At 35.5% G+C, this 21,233-nt stretch overlaps 2 protein-coding genes across 3 annotated transcripts; one reads left to right on the forward strand and one right to left on the reverse strand.

Annotated features, from left to right (window-relative positions):
* The first annotated feature begins 2,816 nt into the window (after nt 1–2,816).
* Nucleotides 2,817–5,934, forward strand: LOC140184759 (uncharacterized). 2 transcript variants are annotated; one of them, XR_011882392.1, is made up of 2 exons: nt 2,817–5,657; nt 5,729–5,934. XR_011882392.1 is itself a non-coding variant. In XM_072237763.1 (2 exons), the coding sequence occupies exon 1, from the start codon at nt 3,729–3,731 to the stop codon at nt 4,095–4,097; it is 369 nt and encodes a 122-aa protein (XP_072093864.1). In that variant the 5' UTR covers nt 3,592–3,728; the 3' UTR covers nt 4,098–4,137; nt 4,268–5,934. The 2 variants fall into 2 exon arrangements, 1 of the variants encoding a protein (XP_072093864.1); XM_072237763.1 differs by having other exon boundaries at nt 3,592–4,137; nt 4,268–5,934.
* Nucleotides 5,935–6,117: 183 nt separating this feature from the next.
* LOC112802598 (HIPL1 protein) lies at nt 6,118–12,233 on the reverse strand. Its single transcript, XM_025845865.3, has 7 exons — nt 11,904–12,233; nt 11,619–11,776; nt 9,445–10,251; nt 9,133–9,349; nt 8,506–8,684; nt 7,937–8,178; nt 6,118–6,640 (listed from the first exon to the last, which is right to left on the reverse strand). Exons 1-7 carry the CDS (start codon nt 12,097–12,099, stop codon nt 6,232–6,234), a joined length of 2,208 nt encoding a protein of 735 aa, XP_025701650.1. The 5' UTR covers nt 12,100–12,233; the 3' UTR covers nt 6,118–6,231.
* Between the last annotated feature and the right edge of the window lie 9,000 nt (nt 12,234–21,233).

Consider the following 21,233-nt stretch of genomic DNA (forward strand, 5'->3'; position numbering starts at 1 on the left):
CTTTTAGAATCTGTTCGAAGTTTTTTTTGCCCCACTCCTATAAAGATTTGCTACAGTTTTCTAGTTTTTCTTGTAGATTAGGTGTTCTCGGTAACCATGATCTCCTTACTACCTCTTCACACTCTTCATTTTCTAGCCATACTTGCTCAAATCTGAAAACATGTGTTCTCTTTGTCTTCTATTCTGATTCTCCCAGCATATCTACAAGTATCGAAGAGTGGTCCAATCTATATCTTTGAAGATGCTAGACCACTACTCTTGGGAAAGCCCCCTCCAGAGATGTTTAGAGAAATCAAACTTTTAGAGATGTTTATACTTTTAGAGAAATCAAACTTTTTTTACTTATCTTGAAATTTGCAAAGATCTTTCCCGACAAATATTTAGTAACCGATTTTCAATTCATTGGTTTCTCAATTTCTCAACCATTAATTAGTCATCAGTTAATTAATCAAGAGATTAAGCACAAAAACTGATTTAGTTTTCAAACAAGATTTAAAAGTAGTCCTTAGGTCCAATTACATATCACATATTCAAGGTAGTCCTATCTGATAAAATCTTTAGAAGAAAAACACAATTTTCAAAAGTTATTCTGATTCGAATTATATGTCAATTATTCAAAATTAGAGGGATTGAAAATCATGCATGTGTCGCACACTAATTTAACCACTATTCATAGCCCTCAAAGAGTCATATGAAAGAGTTTTCAAGTTTTAATTCAAATATCAAAATTTTCAATTATAATAAAAGAGTACAAAAGAGATTAGCATACCTTTCGATACCACTAATCCGAATGAAGAACGGAGAACTCAATCATGAAATAGATCAATACAAAATTTCAAAATAAAATAAACATAGATTAATAACCCATAGAAAATATAAACAAAGCTCCTAACCATTTGACAAAGGATTAATTACCCATCGAAAATGAAGTAAACAATGAAAAGAGATTACGGAGGAACTGAATGTCTAGATTTGGATTCGAAGATCCCCCTCCCTGTGAACTAGGTTTACTTATTTATATTCTATTTCTAGAACACAAATTCAAACTAAACTAATCTTATCTTTCGGATGAAAAGATAAGCTAAATAATTACTGACTTGTAAATTCAAATATTCAAAACAATAATTCAAATTAAATCTAACAACCGAATTCCTTATGTTTCTAGAAAGAATTAATAACTAATCTTCTAGAGTCTTTAACATTTTAGATGTGATTAAGGCCTCTAATGATGTGAATAATTAAACTTGGGCTTTAATTGTGCTTCTTGAAAGTTGTAATTATGTTTAATACGGGCTTGTATTAGAGAAAATTGTGCAAAAGGTCCAAAGACACACTTCTAGAGACATACACACACCAGACGTGTGCATTATTGCAAGGAGGGATGCCCGGTGGAGATGAGGAGTCAAGGGAGGCATTCGGGCGTGGAGTTCATCCGTCGGACGCAGAAGATGGCCGCCGGGTGTGGAATGTGGGCCGCTGGGCGTGCTTCGCTCCTTGGATGGTCCGCCAGGCGTGGATTCCATCCGTCAAGCATGGGAGCTTCAATTCCTTTAGGGCACGCTTTTATTTTCTTAGGCCACATTTTTGTTATTTTTGAATTTTTCCTTTGATTTTCGATTATTTTTTAGTGAAAAACTCCTGAAATCATAAAAACACTAACACAACTTCATATATTTGATTACTTATTAAATTCTATTAGAAAACATAAGTAATTTAATTAAAACCAAAGAAAATAAATGAAAAAGGACTTTAAAAATCACTTAAGATGACGTGTCATCACAACACCAAACTTAAAACTTTGCTTGTCCTCAAATAAAAAAAAAGGATAAACGGAGTTTGGGTTAATGAAAAATATTTGAAAAGCTTTAAGATTGAAAACAAAAAGTGAGATTTATGATAATCCTTATGGTTATGTTTAGCTCTTTTATCCTTCATGAATCTTGCATACTTAGGATTTAGACATTTTCAAAACTGAATTTTGAATTGTATTATGAGAATTCTTTTAAATTGGAATGACTTGAAGGCAGTTTACTTCTTATTTGGATTAGGACAAATATATTTTGTGGGCTTTTAGTGCTTTGTGACAAGACAAATTTTAACGAACTTTTAATCGATAATCCCGGGCCAGTTGGTCCAAGTTACCGGGTGATAAAGCACCCCTCAAATCTAATTATCCAAACTTCTCCTTATCGCAGTCACAACACCCGGGCATCGACCCAGAACTTCTTTGGACTTCTTAATATTTTTTCTTAAGGCAACTCTTTAAACATGCTTTCAATCGATAATCCCGATCTAATTGGCCCAAGTTATCGGAAAATAAAGCACCTCTCGGATTTACTAGCCCAAGTTTATCCTTCAAACAGAAATATCACAAATACATAAATAGGCTCTAATCATTGGTGCTTAAAATCTTGGAACTTTTGATTTCTTTTGATCTTTCCATCATTTTTTATTTTTATTTTTTCAACTGCTTCAAAAGATTAATGGTCGAATTCTCATAATACTTCTTTAAATTTCTATTCTTGAAGATTCCTTTTCTGTTTTCTCAAGATTTAAGTATTTCATATTTCTTCAAATGTAACTGCATATACTTAAACATCTCTACTATTTGTTTTTGAATTATTTAATTCAATTTTTTCATCAAGATATCCTCCTAAAAATAGTTATTAAAAGAACAAGCATTCAATTTTTAAGTTTAAGGTAAAAAAAGATAGAATATGCAATGCATGCAAAAGAGAAAATAAAAAAGAAACAAAATACAAAACAAAGATAAAGAAAAAGTAGACGAAAAACAATGAACAAAAAAGAAAGAAATAACTAACCACCATTAGAAAGGATTCATCTTATTTTGATTTTATCCAAGTTTATCACCACTGCTTCGTGTGCAGGTTCTCTATGATCTATGGTGTTATCAACACCAAATTTAGAGGTTTACACTAAAGTTCGAGATTTATATTAAACTTAAAGATTAACAGAATAATGAATATAAATTATTGACAAAAGTATACGTGCATGAAAAAAAAAAGATAAGATAAAATCCTAATCAATGTAATTTTGAATGAGGGGTATTTGATTTGAAAATGTCTGGTGTCAATTAAGGACGCCAGGCGTCCTTGCATGCATGCTCACCTGGGAGCTTTACTAATTATACGCCAGGAGTGTGAACATGGGTGTAATAAGAACCCAGATTTTTTTGAAATTAAATAATAAATAATTTATGATTTATTTTATTTATTTAAAATATTATTTTCAGAAATTTTTATATTAATTGGATATTATTTTTATTATTGATTTAAAATTTTAATAATTAAAAAATAATGAGAAGTTTATATATTTTAATTTGAATAATTAGATTTTTAATTTTATTTTATAATTTAAAAAAAATTAATTTGATTATCTCTAATTATTGAAGTAGAGTATTTATTTGAAAATAAACTGTAAGTTGATAATTAAATAGTATTTTTTGTTAAATATTATTATTGGATTAAAATTAGTTTTCAATTACTCCATTACCCTTAGTTTTATTAAGAATAACTAAAACTACCCTTACCCCTTTTTAATCACAAACCCTAACTCTAAAACTCCACACACACAACTCTCACCCTAATTTTCCTTCCTTCAACTGCCACACCCCCTTCCTTTCTTCCAAAAACACACACACACACACACACACACACACGCGCATAGAAAAGGAGAGAGAAAGAGCACAGAGAGCAAAGAAAAGAGAAATGGAAGATCTGCTGCCTCGCTGCTGCCGTGATCGTCGAACTGCCGTAAGCGAGGAGCTGGTGCCACGATCATCAGAGTCCTCTAGCTTCGCCTGCGCTGCGACGTTTCCTGTCAGCCTTTCGTGGAGCTGCAAAGAGCATCACCGTCGAAGCCGCACTGTCGTGTCACCGTCAGGAAAACCAAAACGCAAGAGAGGAAGGCGCGACTGCGCCGCTACTGTAGTCGCCCGCGAGTTGCACAGTGCCGTTGGGGTCGCCATTGAGCTGCTCTATTTCACAGTGGATGAGCTCTGGTACTCCCTATTTGTCGAGCTTGTGGTGCTTATGCGGGAATCACTGCCGGAGGAGGAGAAGACTGTGTCGTCGTGATTCTGGCCGCCGAAACCACTGTCGAGGCTGCCACTACTTGGTCCGGTCGTTACTCCTTTGTTACGTTAAGCGTTTTTGTTTCGGAAATTCTTGAAATTTAGTATTCTATAATATTTGTTAGAGATTCTGAGGTTCTGAAAACATAGGGTCGATTTCTGGTTATTGCACAGAAAATAGAATAAAAATACATCAACTGAAACCGGGAGCTCCAGGTACTCGCAACTAATTTGAAAGCCCAAATGGCGGCCCAGCTGTTAGGATGAAGTTGAGACGGTGCCACGGAGCAACGATTCATCAGCGCCTAAACGAACTCTGAAAAAGGGAGTCGCACCCTCAGCCGGGTAAATATCGACTCGGACACCCACATTCGGTCAGGTACTCAGGGCGAGTTGGGATTTATGTAGCAAACCCTCTCATCAGATTCAGGTAGCACTAGTTCATACTGACGCTTGGCATCGCCACCCCCACAGATCGCCCCCTGATCACGGAGCCGTTGGAGATCTGCTTCTGTCACCCAAGACGGCATTCCCCAGACATCAGAGGTCACGCAATAGCATGTCGAGAGAACATCACCAGTCGAAACCACGGGGGCTCCAACACTTTCACTCTTCTGCCGGGCCATACCTAAAAAAGGGAGAGGGGCACCACCGTCAACCCACCGGAACCAGGCGGAAGAAAATCATGCAAACACCAAATCTATCTAGCACAAACAAAAACTACGCTCAGAACAGTGGTGCTCACCCCCTCTAATAATCCACTAATCCTAATCAGAACACAACTCCAACATGAAGAAAATACAGGATACAGACTAAACGAAAGAGATGAGCGAAACAATCAAAACATAAAAAGAGGAGAGAAGCACCAACCTGACAAAGACTGAAGTGAAGATCAAGGAGTAATCCAAAGCACAGGACAGACGCACAGAACGCACAAACAATCCAGAAAAATTTGAAGCAACAAGGATAGCACAGAGAGGAAGAAGAAGAAAAACTAAATGCAAGGGAAATAGAAAATCAGAAACGGTTGCCGAGTGCTTTCGAAAAATGAAAAGACAAAAGGTAAAAATTAATGAAAAGACCAAAACGTCCCCTCACATTAAATACCATTATGACACCATGAAAAATGCAAATGATAGACCTCCCTTCGGAAACAGCAATAGGCACGTGATAAAGATGCCCAAACCGACCAAGGTTCAAGCAATCCCCCACATCGTACCCATACGGCACGACCATGAAACTTTCGGGGCTCCTGACCTCGACAGGGGAAACTGGACCACGAACCCCTCATCAAGTCACAACGACAAAAAAGTCTTTCCAGCGACGACACCGAGCACACTTGCTCTCTCGCTCTGGAGACAACTGTTACGAATCCGGTCCCCAAGTCCCACGATGAACGGCCTCCGAACCGATTACTCGGGTTCAAGCCTTCTATTAGTAGCCTAAAACGGTCATCCAATCTCTAACCAACATTCAAATTCGAATACCTCTATTATCTTAACCAGACAAAATAAGATGAGATAACTACTACCAGCTATATAAAGGGGAGTCAGAGGTCCCTCAGGTACGTTACTCATTCCACACACCTTGCACCTCTTATATTCATTCTAACTTGGCATCGAAATGTCTTTGCAGATATCATCCCCTATTGTTCCAGTCAGATAATCTGACGACCGCCTCAACTCGAAAGTCCCCGATTCATCTCACAACATATACCAGAGATTTCTACTACAAATTTATTGTTTAAATTATAGTTTGATTATCATTCAATAATGTTATTGTATTATAATTTTATATTATTGTATTATATGAAATTATAAAAGTATTATTTATTTTTATTATTTAAATTTTTATTTTATTATTATTTTATATATTTTTATTTAATTATTACGGGTCAAATGCTTCGATTAATGACCTACCAATTGAACTATTGACCTAATAGTAATCCAACAACTTTGTCAAATCTATTGTCGTTCAATTTTTATAACTATGATTCTAACACATCGCAAATGCGCTTAAATGTCTGAAATAAAAAATCAGATTTAGATTCTTTATTCACTTATTAGCTGTTGTAAATTATGCATATAGGGAAACAAAAGTTAGAAATGAAATTAATAAATACGAAAGACCATAACATACTACAATAAAGTCAATAAGATCAGCAAGATGGATGAAAATTGCAGCAGCATAAGATATCCAGACACGTTACTCCAACGGATAGCAAGAGATGGAGAAGGACCAGGAGGTTGGCTTGTAGGATTAGTTGCAGTTGTCTTTTCCAGAGAGCAAGCATAGCTGCAGCGACTCGGCCGCACAACTCGGTAAACGCCAGCGCTGGCAAGGATATAGACATCTTTATTGTTGTCTTCACCAAATGAAAAGATATAACCTAATGCTGGAAGGGAGCTCCCAGGCGCCGAGTCACATTTGATAGCAGAATCATGTGCACACTTGAAAGGGGTTTTGTTAGTGCTGAAATTTCCACTGTTTTCTGGGTCTTCTGTGGCTGCCCATATTGCTCCAGCATACAAATCTCCATACAAATACCTGAAACCAATTTCAATGATTAATAATAAAAGCAACATAGCAGCTATAATATTCATTTATTTTAATCAAATACCTGGTTATAATATAATGTATAAGGAAACAAAGTACTTAAATTTGGTTTCTAATTCGTATTCGGACATTATTACCAACCAACTATTTGTAGTTTTATACATCTATTTGGTTGCATAATATTTATAACATCAATTAGTCTTTTATTGTATATTGTATATGTAGACAACAATCCGTTCTGCAGTAGATTGATAGTTATCTTATGCAATAAAGGAGCGAATTGTTAAGAATTAATTTTATATATATTTTTGGAGATCAATTTAAGCATATTGCATATATAGGTTCTAATCCAAGAATTTATATATCCCAAATCAAGGCATGAGGAATGAGGATGCTACACTGAAAAGAGAAAGGAAAATTTTGTTGTTAAAATTAGGTTAAATTACTTTAGAAATCTATAGTTTTCACTTAATTTGTTTTTATAACTTAAAAGTTTATAATTAATTTTTTATATTGCACAAAAAATTTCATTCCAAGTCCTATAGTATAAAAATATATAATCAAGTACTTATACTATTCAAAGATTTTCAACTAAGTAGCCCTATATTAAATTATGACGGCTAATTTTTTTTAGATATAGAACAAGATTGTGTATAATTTATGTTAATGGTTAATTGGTGTGTTTTTCTTTTATATGGATTTTTATTTTTATTTTTAAATAACAAATAGGATCTTTAGATTTGAAGAATAATGAAATTTGTAAAAAAATTTAAGGATCAGATTTCCTAAGTTCACAAATTGGAAAGTCCGATTTGTGTTAAAATAATTTTTTTTCCACTGTAAAGATTTTTTTAATACTAAAATACAAATTTGAAGTCAAATTTGTATATTTTAAAAAAAATTAAAATAAGAAAAAACATATCTAACCCTCGTATTTGTATGTTAAAAGAAAAAATTAAAGGTCACAAATCAGATTTGTGCTCTCCACATGAAAAAAAAAATACATCAACTCTCCACATTGTTTGAAATCACCATTCTAAGCCCAACACAAAAAATAAAAAGTGGATTGGGAAACGTTTGCGCCATATAGTAATTTAATTAAAAATGCTCAACTTCATTTCTTCCAGATACACTACAGGGATCTAATTGAAATTAGTGTACAACAAAGGGACTTAATCTCAAATTTTCAAAACTATAGCAAGTTCCAGAGTAATTAAACCACAAAAATAATTTGATGCATTCCTCAGTTAGACATGCTTCATGTGGTTACTGAAGAAAACTTATTACCTTCCATATGTGCAAGGATCAGTGGTAGAACGATAGACATATCCCCCAGTTATTGATGCTGATCCTTCATTCTTGTTGACAACTGAATGGTTGTATCCAAGTATTGGGAAAATTGAATTAATAGATTTTACAGAGGTATTGCCTCCCGCTGATTGAGTGGGGTTGAAGAGATAAGGGCCCTCGTAAACACTCCATCCATAGTTTCCGCCCTTTGTGATGAGATCTACCTCCTCGTATAGATCCTGCAGAAAAATCAGTTGTTAATAATTGAGAATTTTCTACTAAGTACTAACTCACAAATTTAGCATTACACTTTGTAGGAAATGTATCCTCACATAGTCACATGTGAAATTTTACATGTTGGTTTTTACTATTGATTAGATTATTTTCTTTAATGATTCAGTATTTAGCTTAACCTTGATTGATGGTAAAAATCAACACAGATAATGTCTAGATGAGATGATCGATTTCCCACTTTGTAGGAATAACATGTAGGGCTTGAACTTTGAAGTGAGTCAACAGTGATGTAATTATAGTTCAAAAATGTGTCGGTAAAAGCATCCACAAACCTGTCCAACGTCTGCACACACAAAGTAGGAAGGTCTTTCTGAATCGAAACTGCATCGCCATGGATTTCTTAGTCCTAAGGCCCATATTTCAGGCTGCAGATCTTTGTCTTCACTAAATGGATTATCCTTTGGAATCGAATAGTTGCCCCATAGCCCAAGTTTGCTAATTTCAGCTTCACCTGAAAAATTCAAGAATAAATGTCATTTTCAACAGCATGTGAGTACACCCTTTTGAAAGTGAGAAACTGAGAATAAAATCATAGCATATGGTTGAGGAGCAATGTATTCCCTACACAAGTATTAACTGTGGTTCATGATAATTTTACCTCTCTTTATACATATTTTTTTAGTGTCTACATAGTATTTTGGTGTCTACCTCTTTTTATACATATATTCATAAACTATTGTATTTAGTTAATTTATGAATGTATGGGAAAATAAGTCAAACAACAGTCATTGTGAACCGGAGGTAGTAATTCTAAGCTGACATATGAATCAAGGAATGGGTATGCAGTCTATTTCAGTATGTTTTTTGTGATTAAATTAGAAGTATTCCTTTACAGAGAACTCAGTATGCATAAGTAGGTAAATGAGAGAACCAGGGGAACTATGCTTAGTAATACCTACTTGGGATATTGTCTACGTCAATCCTCATAATCTTTCCGAGTAAAGATTTCTTGTTCTGGGAAAAATTGTTTGGATCACCTGAGCCTCCTCCATCACCCATCATGAAGTATAGATATCCATCTTCTGGACCAAAGAGTATCTGACCTCCATGATGAGATGTATAAGGGAGGCCCATCGTAAATATTCTCCTCACTTCTGTTGGTTTTGCACTTTCAGCCTGCAAAAAAAATTAGAATTCAGTTCAACTCATTTAATATACTCTTCTAGAAAGTAGAAACTACCTTTTTTTTGTATGTGAGGATCAGCATTTACCGAGGAAGGCTGAGATCCGGTACCATTAGCGGTGTATTCTGCGATAACAGTTTGATACTGGCATGGTGCGGAACCATGATCAGTACCTATTTTTGATGGATCACAATTAACATCTGAATTACATGCACATCTTCCATTGCATCCCGACCACTTGGACTTATCACAGTTAAATGAAGCAAAGAATCGACCATTTTGCGCGAAATTCGGATGAAACGCCATTCCCATCATTCCAAATACAGTATTAAAATAAACTTGGTCAGTTAGATCAACAAAGGGACTTGATTCGTCAAGCTTTAACGTTCCGCCCGATTCCTTGTCTGGAAGTGTTGCCAGCCAAACCTTGCCCATCTGATTAGAGAAGAATGCTCGGTTAGAGCCATCAGGATGAGCTGCCATGCTAAGGTAAGATCCATTGCCAATTTTCTCAAGGCACAAGCCAAGAGGAGGGTTGATAGGTGTTGCGGTTTTGTTTAGTGCAACAGGTTCGCCTTCAAAACACACTGAAGTATTAGTCGATGTTCCACCGAAAGCGCTACAAAAGTCAGTTTTGGACTGCCACAAGTTAGTCAATTTTGTTGCATTGGCCTTAATTTGTGGTCCTCCTGCTTGTCCTTGCAATGAAGGGGCAAAAGGTGAATTTGTTATATACACAGTTTGGCATGTATCCCATACTTGAGAACAGAAATCTTCCACTGCTGCTGCCTTTGACTGTGACGAATTTGCTGGTACGGTGGAGTTGCAAAGCACTGGCACTGATCTCGGAGAGGATTGAACTGTATATAGCTCTGCTGAAAATGGGTCGCACCTCTACAACAAAGAAAGTATGCAAAGAAATGAATGGAGGTATGAATTTTTGAATTGTCTGAAAAGTGTTAAGTATGGTCCACTAGTAGAGATGTCAACATATTGAGATCTCAATGCAATTGGTCACTTTACATGACAAGAAAATTTGTTGAAGCATGTGCCACTTTGCTGTGACATTTTGTATCAGTACATTTTATTTTATTTTATTTTCTTATTTTTTTGTTGGCCAGGACAGTACATTATGTAATTAATACTACTAATGTGTGTTAAGTCTTGTCTAACTGTGTCTAAGTATGAAAGGTTCTTTAACTAGAACTTGATTATGCAGCAAAACAGAATAAGAGAGAAAGGTTTTTGTGTAGTATCGAATGGAAAATTGAGAAATGACATTACACTGTAATTTGGCAATACAGCAGCTTATATACATAATACATAACAAATCTAAAAGGGAGAGAGCTAAATCAAGAAATCACTACAAGATGCTAAAGAAAGCTTCTCCAAGAATCTGCTGAATAACAGCATTAACAGATTCTTTCTAAAACTAGAAACTGGAAGTTACTCACTATGCAAGTTACCAACTAAGCTAACTAACTATATAAGTTGCTAACTATCTCATTCGTTAATAAAGTAGAGATATTTTGAAGCTTGTAATTATTAAATTTGAAGTAAACGTAACTAATGATTCAACATGTTTTTAGAAGTTACAAATTGTTTCAGGTGTTAGTGACCAATTAAACTGAAGTTAGAATGGATCTGCACGAGTTACCAATTCAATGTTGTCTAGTGTAGACAACTTTTAATGGTTGCACATATAACATTCTTGGTAATAATTTAGAAAACAACATACATAAACAGAACATTTGAAATATGCAAATATTTATATCAGAAAAGTGCAGATCAGTTCTGACTTCTTTGGGAAAATGTACTCAACTTCCGCTCCTTGATTCTGAGTTAAGAACCAATAAAATTCCTCTACCCATTCAATATTTCACTATGGATTGCTACAAGTAAAATTACAGCCATGAAAATTTAACAAAAAATTAGTCTAGACTTCAGGGAAAATCATCTATGACAAATTGAGAAAGCTCTTGAAGCTCAAATCTCAATATATGGACCAGATGTTAATGTCGTGAAGAAAAGATAAACCTGAAATCATTACTCACTAGTTGCTCACTGATGCCACAACTCAAACATGAAGAAGTTAAATGGTTTATTTCAGTATACAATTCCTACTTCTAACGGTTGCACGGTGAAAGGGAAATTCAGTACACAGTAAGCAGGTAAACGAGAGAACCAAGGTAACTTTGAAAATATGCTTTCAGGTAATAAATAAATAAATAAAAACAAAACAAAAAACAAATATCACTTACCGCACAAAGTAATGATTTCAAAACTGAGGCACAGGCGGTATCAGACACTTTCATGGCCTGAAACTGCTTTTGTATTTGTGCATCTTGTGTGGAGTTGCAACATGTGCTTCCATTGTAAGGACAAAATCCAAGGGTTTTATTCAGGGTAAAGGGTGCCCCTACAGGAGCAACAAGAAATCAATAATAAATAATACAAACAGGGAAGTAAGGCTACGGAATCTATAAAACTAAAAAATGGACCAAAAAAGAAAAGAAAGAAAAAAATGGAAAGATAACTAGACTTACTGGAATCAACGCATAGAGGAAGTGAAACTGCACAATCCAAAAGCAGCACCAAGCAACAAAATAAGAAGGTGGTGGAAAATAGAACACCCTTCTTCATCTCACCATAAACCAGTTGAAACTTGAAACTCCTCTTACAATTCAACTTATATATACATTCAAATCCGCAAGCCTTCGCAGTATTTTGACTTGGTGGCATAAGATATTGTATTGATTCAAGGGAAACAGGCTTTTTGCCAAATTCTACTTATCACAGTGCTAGATTTAGAAAGCCAATCACTCTCATTCTTTTGTCACATTTTCGTTTTTTTCAATATATATATATATATATATATATATATATATATATATATATATATATATATATATATAATTCAAATTCAACCTTTCTTGTCTTCAACTTGTGTTTTTAAGTCAACTCTACCCTCAATGTTTTAATATTGGATTCAGACCTGTCTATTAAAAAATAAAATAAAAAATAGAAAATGGGGGAAAGAAATTGCCCAACCACTGGCGTTAAAGTTGAAGTCCCTTTCAGTTCGCAGTTTCACGGATTGAAGACTGAATAAAGAAGGATCAAGTTGTAAGCGGTGTCTTGTTTCTGCAGTTGACTTTTGTTTTTAATTAATTTTTTAACTTAATTAATATTGGGGTTAAATACGATTTTGATTCTTAAAGTAGAGGGTTGAAAATTTTTTTTTCATTCTCTAATTTTTTGTTTTTTGCTATAAAATAGTTTCAAAAGTTTAACTTAGTTTTAAAATCGTCTTTTTTACTAAATTTTTTATTTTTATTCCGATAATACCTCTAACTAAAATAAATAAAAAAGAAAAAAGAAAAAAAGGAGACAAGTTAAGGGGTGAACAAAATCACACTTCGTGTGGGGGGGTGATCAGGAAAGAAGGTGGGAAAGGGGAGGGGAAGTGCCGCTTCCGCTCCTCGTCGTTCGGTCACACCAACAGAAGAGGGGAGGGGTTTCAGATCTCACTCAGCTAACAGCAAAAGAGGATAAAGCAGAGGGAGAGAGAAAGAGAAGCGGAGAGGAAGAGAAGAGAGGACCGGAGGCGCTGAGGAAGACTGCGTCCAGCCACGCCCTGTCGTCGTCTTCATCGTGAACCGTCGTCGTCGGTCGCCATCGAGCCATGTCCCGTCGCCGCCGTTGGAGTGAGGTCATGTCGAAGCCAGCAGATCCGCGAGATTGGACGGTCGTCGATGCTCCTCGCCGGACGCCAGCATATCCATTGGTATTTCATTGTTTTTGCTTCTGCTTTCTGCTTCTGCTTCTACTTTCTGCTTCTGCCTTCTTCTTCTGCTTTTGCTTTTATTTTTGCTTCTGCTTATGCTTTTGTCGTTGTTGTGATTCTATTATTCATTGTTGTTGTTGTTTCGTTGTTATTTTGCTTCTGTTTTTGCTTCTGCTTTTGTTGTTGCTGTGATTCCATTACTCATTGTTGTTGTTGTTGATTCTGCTTCTACTTTTGTTTCTCCTTCTGCCTATACTTCTGCTTCTGTTTTCTGATTGATTTTGGGAAAGAAGGGGAAGGATATTTTCGTCCGAAGGACAATTTTAAAATTAAGTCAAACCTTCGGACCATTTTTTAGCAAAAAAAAGGTCGGGGACGAAAACAATTTTCAGCCCCTATCTTAGGGATCAAAATTATACTTAATCCTTAATATTGATGGTTTTTGGACTAACCGACGTGGAAGATAATACTAAAATAAATAAATAAATGACTGAAATTGCCCCCATTCAAGTCTAATTACTTTGTTGGTAGTTAGAATTTTTAATTAGGTTTTATATATCTTTTTAAGGTTTAATTATTCTATTAGTCCCTCTAGTTTCACAAAATTTTTAATTAGGTCCTTATATTTTTTTTTCTTTTAATTGGGTCCCTGCACCAATTTTTTTTTCAATTGAGTCCCTACACTTTTTTCCTTTTATTTGAGTCTCTGCACCAATTTTTTTTAGTTGGGTCCCTATAAAATGAAGTCAATTACTACCAAGAGAGACATAATTGAAAAAAAAAATTTGATGCAAGGACCCAATTAAAAGGAAAAAAAGTATAGGGACCTAATTGAAAATTTTGCGAAACTATAGGAACCAACGGAGTAATTAAACCTTTTTTTTAATTGAGTATTTATATTATGGTTTAATTACTCTATTGGTCCCTATAGTTTCGCGAATTTTCAATTATGTCCCTATACTTTTTTTTCCTTTTAATTGAGTCCTTGCACAAATTTTTTTTAATTGGGTCCCTACACTTTTTTTTTCTTTTATTTAGGTCCATATACCAATTCTTTTTTTTTTTAGTTGGGTCCCTATAAAATTAAGTCAATTACTACTGAGAGGGATTTAATTGAAAAAAATTAGTGCAGGAACCCAATTAAAAAGAAAAAAAATATAGGGACCTAATTGAAAATTTTACAAAACTATAGGGACCAATAGAGTAATTAAACCTTATATTATATAAGATTTGTAATTAAATTTTTAGGGGATAAGTATTGTTTTGGTCCCTAACATTTACGGTCAAAATCAAATTCGTCCTTAACTTTATTTTGAATTTAAAATCGTCCTTAACATTTTAGTTGATATTAAAATCGTCCTTTTGACCATTTTACCCTTCTCATTGACCCTACTTACTCACCTCTCTGACCCAATCATTTCTTCTTCATCTCCACTGTCATACTCTTCTTCTCATTCTCGTTCACAAACTTTCTTCTTCTCTGATCAATAGAGTTTCTTCTACGGTGGCCGCATCGCTTTATGCCGTTGACCTTCACCTCGACATTTCTGACGGATAACTCTCGGAGTTAAGAGTCTCGCCTCTATTCATGTTTACAAGGACTCCTCCACCGGCAGTTTCCTTGGTTATGGCTATGTTAACTTTGACGCAACAAACAAAGAGAGGGAGTAGAAGCAACAATGGTGATGGTTCCAGATTTCCTTTTCCTCCCTTTGTATGCGGCAATTTCCAAGAGCAGCAGCAGTTTCGGTGGTGGTGGCCACGGTTTTAAGCTCTCTCCTCGCTTCTTCTCTCTCACTCTCTCTTCCCCGCATTCTCACTCTCTTCTTAAACTCTTTTTCTAGTGACCCAATCAGTGGCAGTAGCGGCAGATTTCCTCACCATCATGACCAACTCTCTCTTATTCTTTTTCTCCTCTCTCACTAAGTTCACCGTATCTCTCTTATCTCTCTATTTTAATTTTTTTCTTTCTTTCAAAAAAAAATATCAACCATTATGATGTTGTTGAATTTGAAGAATTGGATTGCAATGAATGATGTTGTTTGTACTATTTTAGAATTTAAATGTATGTTATTGATGATGAATTTTTTGATTCTGAATGTTATGTTGTGTTGTGTTGTTGTTGATGGAGTTACCACATCTCTCATGCCTCTCTGTTTCAATTTTTTCTTTTTCACTTTCAAAAAAAATATGAATCGCTATGATGTTGTTGATGAGTTTGAAGAATTGAACTACAATGAGTGATGTTGATACTATTTTTTAATTTAAATGTTATGTTATTGATGATGACAATTTTAAATTTGAATGTTATGTTATGTTGTGTTGTTGTTGATGGATTGAAATGGATAGATGCGAGAAGGAAAATAGTTGGTAGTTGATGGGAATAAGGGTGGTGGCAATAGTGGTGGTGAATGGTGGGGTTAGAGTAAGAAAAAAATATAAAGATATTTTCGTCTACAAATGTGAAAAGGACGATTTTAATAACAAATAAAATGTTGAGGACGATTTTAAATTCAAAATAAAGTTATGGACGAATTTGATTTTGACCGTAAACGTTAGGGATCAAAACAGTACTTATCCCAAATTTTTATTATAACAAAAATATTATGTATTTTGTTAAACAAAACAAATATACCTAACATTTAATTGAATATTTTATTTTATTTAACAGAATATTTTGTTGATTTTAACGATTTTTTCACAATAAAGACTAAATTATAAAATTTGATATAGTATAAGCACTCAATTCAAAAGAAAAAATATATAAAAATTTAATTAAAAATTTAATAAAATTATAAAGATTAGTGGAATAATTAAACATTTTGAATATGCAAATAAAAATATCCCTACTTTTCTCCACAATAAAAATAACTAACATTAAATATATATTATTAAAAAGTGATTTTGAAATTAAATTTTGATTTGTGTTTCAAATATATAAAAAAAGACATTTTATTCTTTAAGTTTGGTGATTTTTAATTAAATTTTTTCTTACGATTTTTTGTCAATAAATAAGAATATTTATAAAAAATAAATTTTGATCTGACCTTTTATATATACTTTTTAAATAGTTATCCAAATATTTTTATAAAATTTTATATCAAATGTATAAATAGGACTAATTTTTTTTATATGAAAGTGATGTGTGTGTTACGCTGGGTTATGGAGGTTAGGGGGTAATACACGGTTGTGGCGGCGCTTGTTTTTGAACTGACGGTGAAGAAATCAGACGGTCCGATTTCTTTGAGAGGAGAGAGTGCAACACAAATCGGACGGTCCGATTTGTGAACAGCAGGCAACGATCAACATTTTTGCATGTAAAAATCGGACCCACCGATTTCATGCATATGATTTTTTTTTAATTTTCGTAGAACGCTAATCGGACGGTCTGATTTTAGTTCTTTGAGAAATTCAAATGGTAAAAAGGCAGTCGGACCGTCCGATTTGTTTAGTTATATATACACCAAAGGACTCAACTGAACACACTAATAATCAAGTGAATGAAAATAAGCAATTCCACTGAACCCAACGTCATTCATGTGCTGAATAAAACGTGATAGACATTCAATCAGCAAGAAAATCATTTTTGTATGCAAAAGGACCCAACTGAACAAACTAACAATCAAGTGAATGAAAATAACTAACTCCACTAAAAGGAATACTATTCATGTGCTGAATAAAACGTGATAGACATTCAATCATCAAGAAAAATATTTCTGCATGCAAAAGGACTCAACTCAACACACTAACAATAAAGTGAATGAAAATGAGTAACTCCATTGAATTGAGCAACATTCATGTGCTGAAGAAAATGTCATAAACATTTAATCATCAAGAATAGTATTTCTCTATGCAAAAGAAGTCAACTGAAGACACTAACAATCAAGTGAATCAAAATTACCAACTCCACTAAATTGAATGAAAATAAGGACACATTTCATCCAAGCCCTAGTTACGCTGTAAAAATGGAATCAGAATACGTCCATCTACTAAACGAAGCAACTCAATCCAGTAAACCAAAAATGCAACTAGGAGAAACGCGAGATTACAAGATTTTAAATGAACAGTAGTTTTTTTCATACCTTTCACAGTCTCTGTTGCTATTTTCGTTCGTTTTTTCTTCTTCCTTCCAAAATCTTCTCGCGATTCTTCTTGAGTAGCGGTTTTCGCGGAGAAGAGAGTAAAGTTTGAGTGATTTTGAGAGAGATTTGAACTTCTCCAATGGCGGTTTTAATGTTAAAGAAGGAACTTTTTTAATAATGAAGCGCGAATAAATATTAACGTTTCGTGTGTTTGGACGCGTGGAAGTCACGTTTCATTTAATGAGATTGGAATTTTTTGATATTGAACCAGTTTAAATGAATTTAGATGAAAAATTATATAGATGTGTAGCATGACTGTTATCTTTATTAATGATCAAATGTTAATCCAGGGTATATGAAGTTAACATTTGTGTGAGAATTTTTTATCACTAGAGATTTTTAAAGTTATAAAAAAAATTAGATATATCTAAGACTTTAAAATTTCATATGGTTTGAAAAGGGAAACAAAATATGCCATATAAGCGTGTAGGTATATGATATATCTCTCTTTAAGCATACGTATTTTGATGAATGAGTGTGGGAAGCTTAATTATCATCCCTACCATCTAAAACAATACCATGAGCCATGGTGAGTGTCGGGAGCTATATGTCCAAAAATTTTACACTCATTGCAATCTAGTCAAGTAGTTATTATTATCAGCGTAGCCCGAAAAAGAAAATAATAAGGAATGAGTTCTAAAATTTTTTCTATATTTGTAATATAAGGTAATTGAGAAAAATTGAGAAAAAATCTAAATGTCTTAGATTATTGGATCTGAGTCAAGAAAATTTGAGAAGATTAATCTAAAGATAATCTTGTATCATTATTCTTTATTATGGAAAGCGGGGCCAAAAACCCATCTTATATCAATGTTTGATGTAATAAAAATCAACTATTTTTGAGAATTAGATCTAGGCAAATTTCAGCTGATATATATAATTGTGTACTTTCTTTTGAAACTTTGTGATAGATCTCCATCTAATTCAGACAATATTGGGCCATCAGAACTAAGTCCAGAGGAGAATTCAGCAAATGATAGGGAATAAGGGGTTGGGCTAGCAAGAGAAAGAGAGCCCAGAATGAATAGGAATAGGAGAGCTCCCACTTGGATGAGGGACTATGTGTCTAAGTGAGAGTGTGAACTAGAGAATTATTTCTCTGCCGAGGTGGAGAAGTTAGTTAGAGAGTGTGAAAGAGTATATAGTGGAGAGAGTCATTTTCACATGTTACATAGAGAATAATTGAGACGTGAGTCTTGGAGGAGTTTTCCCTTACTCGAAAAGGGGCTATACCTGAATCTCTTTTATCATTCAATAAAAAACTCTCTTCTTCTTTTGTTTCTATCCTGTGCATCCTTCTACTGTTCCATTATATGCAAATTCAGGTATAACAATTGGTGCTCTTGTTGAGAGAGGATGGTGAATCCCGATGAACTCCGCCACCAAACTGAACTTGCCGCATTACAGAGGAGCCATGTGGAGATCGCTAGCCGAGTCTCCTCCACAAACGTTCGCATGGAGGGTCTAGAAGGGTCTTTATGTGAGATCCATGGGATGCTAAAGGATGCTCTGAAATTAAAGAAGGTAGCAAGTGACTCCGAGGACGACGAGTTGCAACATTCTTTATTCAGCCGCACCGCTCAACCAATTTTCCAAGGGAGACGAGGAACGAAGTTAGAGCTCGCGAGCTTTGACGGTGAGAAAGTGGAAGAGTGGGTGTTCAAGGCGCGAGAATACTTTAAGTGGTTTGATGTGCCTGTAAACATGAGGATCCGAATGATCTCCTTCCATCTCACTAGAGCAGCTTATTCGTGGTACCGCTGGGGGGTCAACAACCACATTTCGTACACTTGGGAGGGTTTTTTGGATGCGTTGCTTGAGCGATTTAGACAGCACCAGTTTTACGATCCCAAAGCCGCTCTTAAAGAACTGAAACAAATCAGCACCGTTGCAGAGTATCAAAGCCATTTCGAAGAGCTCACAAACCAGGTAACTGGGTTAAGCGAAGAATGGTTAATTTCTTTGTTTGTAGTTGGTCTCCAGGATTATTTGAAATGTGAATTGTTGTTAGCCAAACCCACTTCTTATGTTACTATAGTGTCATTAGCAAAACTACATGAGCAAAAACATGTTGCTATCTCATTTCACAAACCCCTTGCTAATATCCCAAAACTAAGTCACCCAATCACTCATCCCCTTTCTACTAACAACCGTAACCTTCCGCTCAAACCCAGCCCTTCCCCCGTACCTCTGCAATCCTCTCATATCACCCATTCTAATCAGAAAATAACCATGACCAACCCACCTTTTAAGAAACTATCGACAGCAGAAATTAAAGCAAAGCGGGACAAAGGTTTATGCTATTATTGTGAAGACAAATGGGCACCTGGCCATAGGTGTAAAACCTCTTGCTATCTGTTAATTGGAGACGAAGAAATGCAAGAAATACTTAAAGAATCGGAACCAGCAGTGGTGCAAACACCTGACGAGACGAATTCGGTGGAGGTGGCTACAGTGCCACCTGATATCAGTTTTAACGCCATGGTGGGACAGTACCAACCCACAACCTTTCGATTGAAAGGGACATACTAAGAGAATGTTGTGATGGTGTTAATTGATGGGGGAAGTTCTCACAATTTTGTGAAAGCAAGCGTGGCCGAGAAGCTGAAGTTTCCGATTAAACAAACTAATCCATTGCAAGTGCTGGTGGGTAACGGGGATGTTATTGGGTGTAAAGCTTCATGTGAAAATCTTCTTCTTGTGATGCAAGGCTATCAATTTAATATCAACACATTTGTGTTGGATTTACAGGGTGTAGACATTGTTTTAGGGGTGCAGTGGCTGATGTGTTTAGGCTATGTGACCACTCATTATGGGTTATTGACCATGGAGTTTGAAGTTGATGGACGACAGATTAAGTTGCAAGGGGATCACTTACTCCAGAGCGAGGCCATCAGCAACCGCATGCTGCATAAAATGATGAGTTCAGCAGCAGTAACAACCATTTATCATCTCAAGCTAGTAGAGCCTGAAAAGGAAGCTCCAACACCTTTTGTGGCTAAAGTACAAGAGATCCTTGAGGAGTATGCTCAGGTGTTTGATGAACCAACACAACTACCTCTTCACCGTACCATTGATCACACAATTAACTGGCGCCGGGTTCCCAGCCGGTTAGTGTGAGACCTTACCGCTACCCTCACTTTCAAAAGGAAGAGATTGAGCGTTTGGTGGCTGAGATGTTAGACTCCGGAGTAATTAGAGAGAGCCAGAGTGCATTCTCTAGTCCAGTGCTATTAGTGAAGAAGAAAGATGGTAGCTGGCACTTTTGCGTTGACTATCGTGCCCTTAACTCCATAACCATTCGCGACAATTTTCCTATCCCCACTATTAACGAGATATTAGATGAATTATTCGAAGCGGAGTATTTCTCCAAGATCGATTTATGATCGGGGTACCACCAGATCCGGATGAGTGAATCCTCCATTCCCATGACAGCTTTTTGCACACATCAAGGGCACTATGAGTTTGTAGTGATGCCTTTTGACCTCACCAATGCCCCATCTACATTTCAAGCCGCCATGAACAGAGTCTTTCAGCCCTATTTCTGGAGGTTTATTGCTATTTTTTTTATGATATCCTCATCTACAGTAAAACCCGTGAGGAGCACCTAGACCACCTTCGACTCACCTTGGCCCTTTTGGCTAAATACCAACTATTTGCTAAGCGTTCTAAGTGTCTTTTCGGCCAAAATCAGGTGGATTACTTGGGACACATTGTGTGTGTAGAAGGGGTCAAGGTGGACCCATCCAAGATTGAGGCAATCCGAACATGGCCGAGACCTTCAACGTTGAAACAGCTGAGGGGATTTTAGGACTTACGGGATACTACCGTCGATTTGTTGCTATGTATGCCCAAGTTGCTCACCCCTTGACTGAGCTTCTCAAAAAGAACAATTTTTATTGGGGGACAGAAGCAAAGCAAGCCTTTCATCACCTCAAGTCTGCAAT

Source organism: Arachis hypogaea, chromosome 5, assembly GCF_003086295.3.
Source record: "Arachis hypogaea cultivar Tifrunner chromosome 5, arahy.Tifrunner.gnm2.J5K5, whole genome shotgun sequence".
NCBI lineage: Eukaryota > Viridiplantae > Streptophyta > Magnoliopsida > Fabales > Fabaceae > Arachis > Arachis hypogaea.

Excerpts from the sequence above, each read along its gene's own strand:
- LOC112802598 (XM_025845865.3), bottom strand. The coding sequence starts at position 12,099 with ATGCCACCAAGTCAAAATACTGCGAAGGCTTGCGGATTTGAATGTATA. Across the intron at positions 9,350-9,444 it reads CCGGATCTCAGCCTTCCTCG|GCTGAAAGTGCAAAACCAAC; the intron begins GTAAATGCTGAT and ends TTTTTTTTGCAG. Across the intron at positions 6,641-7,936 it reads GATCCTTGCACATATGGAAG|GTATTTGTATGGAGATTTGT; the intron begins GTAATAAGTTTT and ends AATTGGTTTCAG.
- LOC140184759 (XM_072237763.1), top strand. The coding sequence starts at position 3,729 with ATGGAAGATCTGCTGCCTCGCTGCTGCCGTGATCGTCGAACTGCCGTA.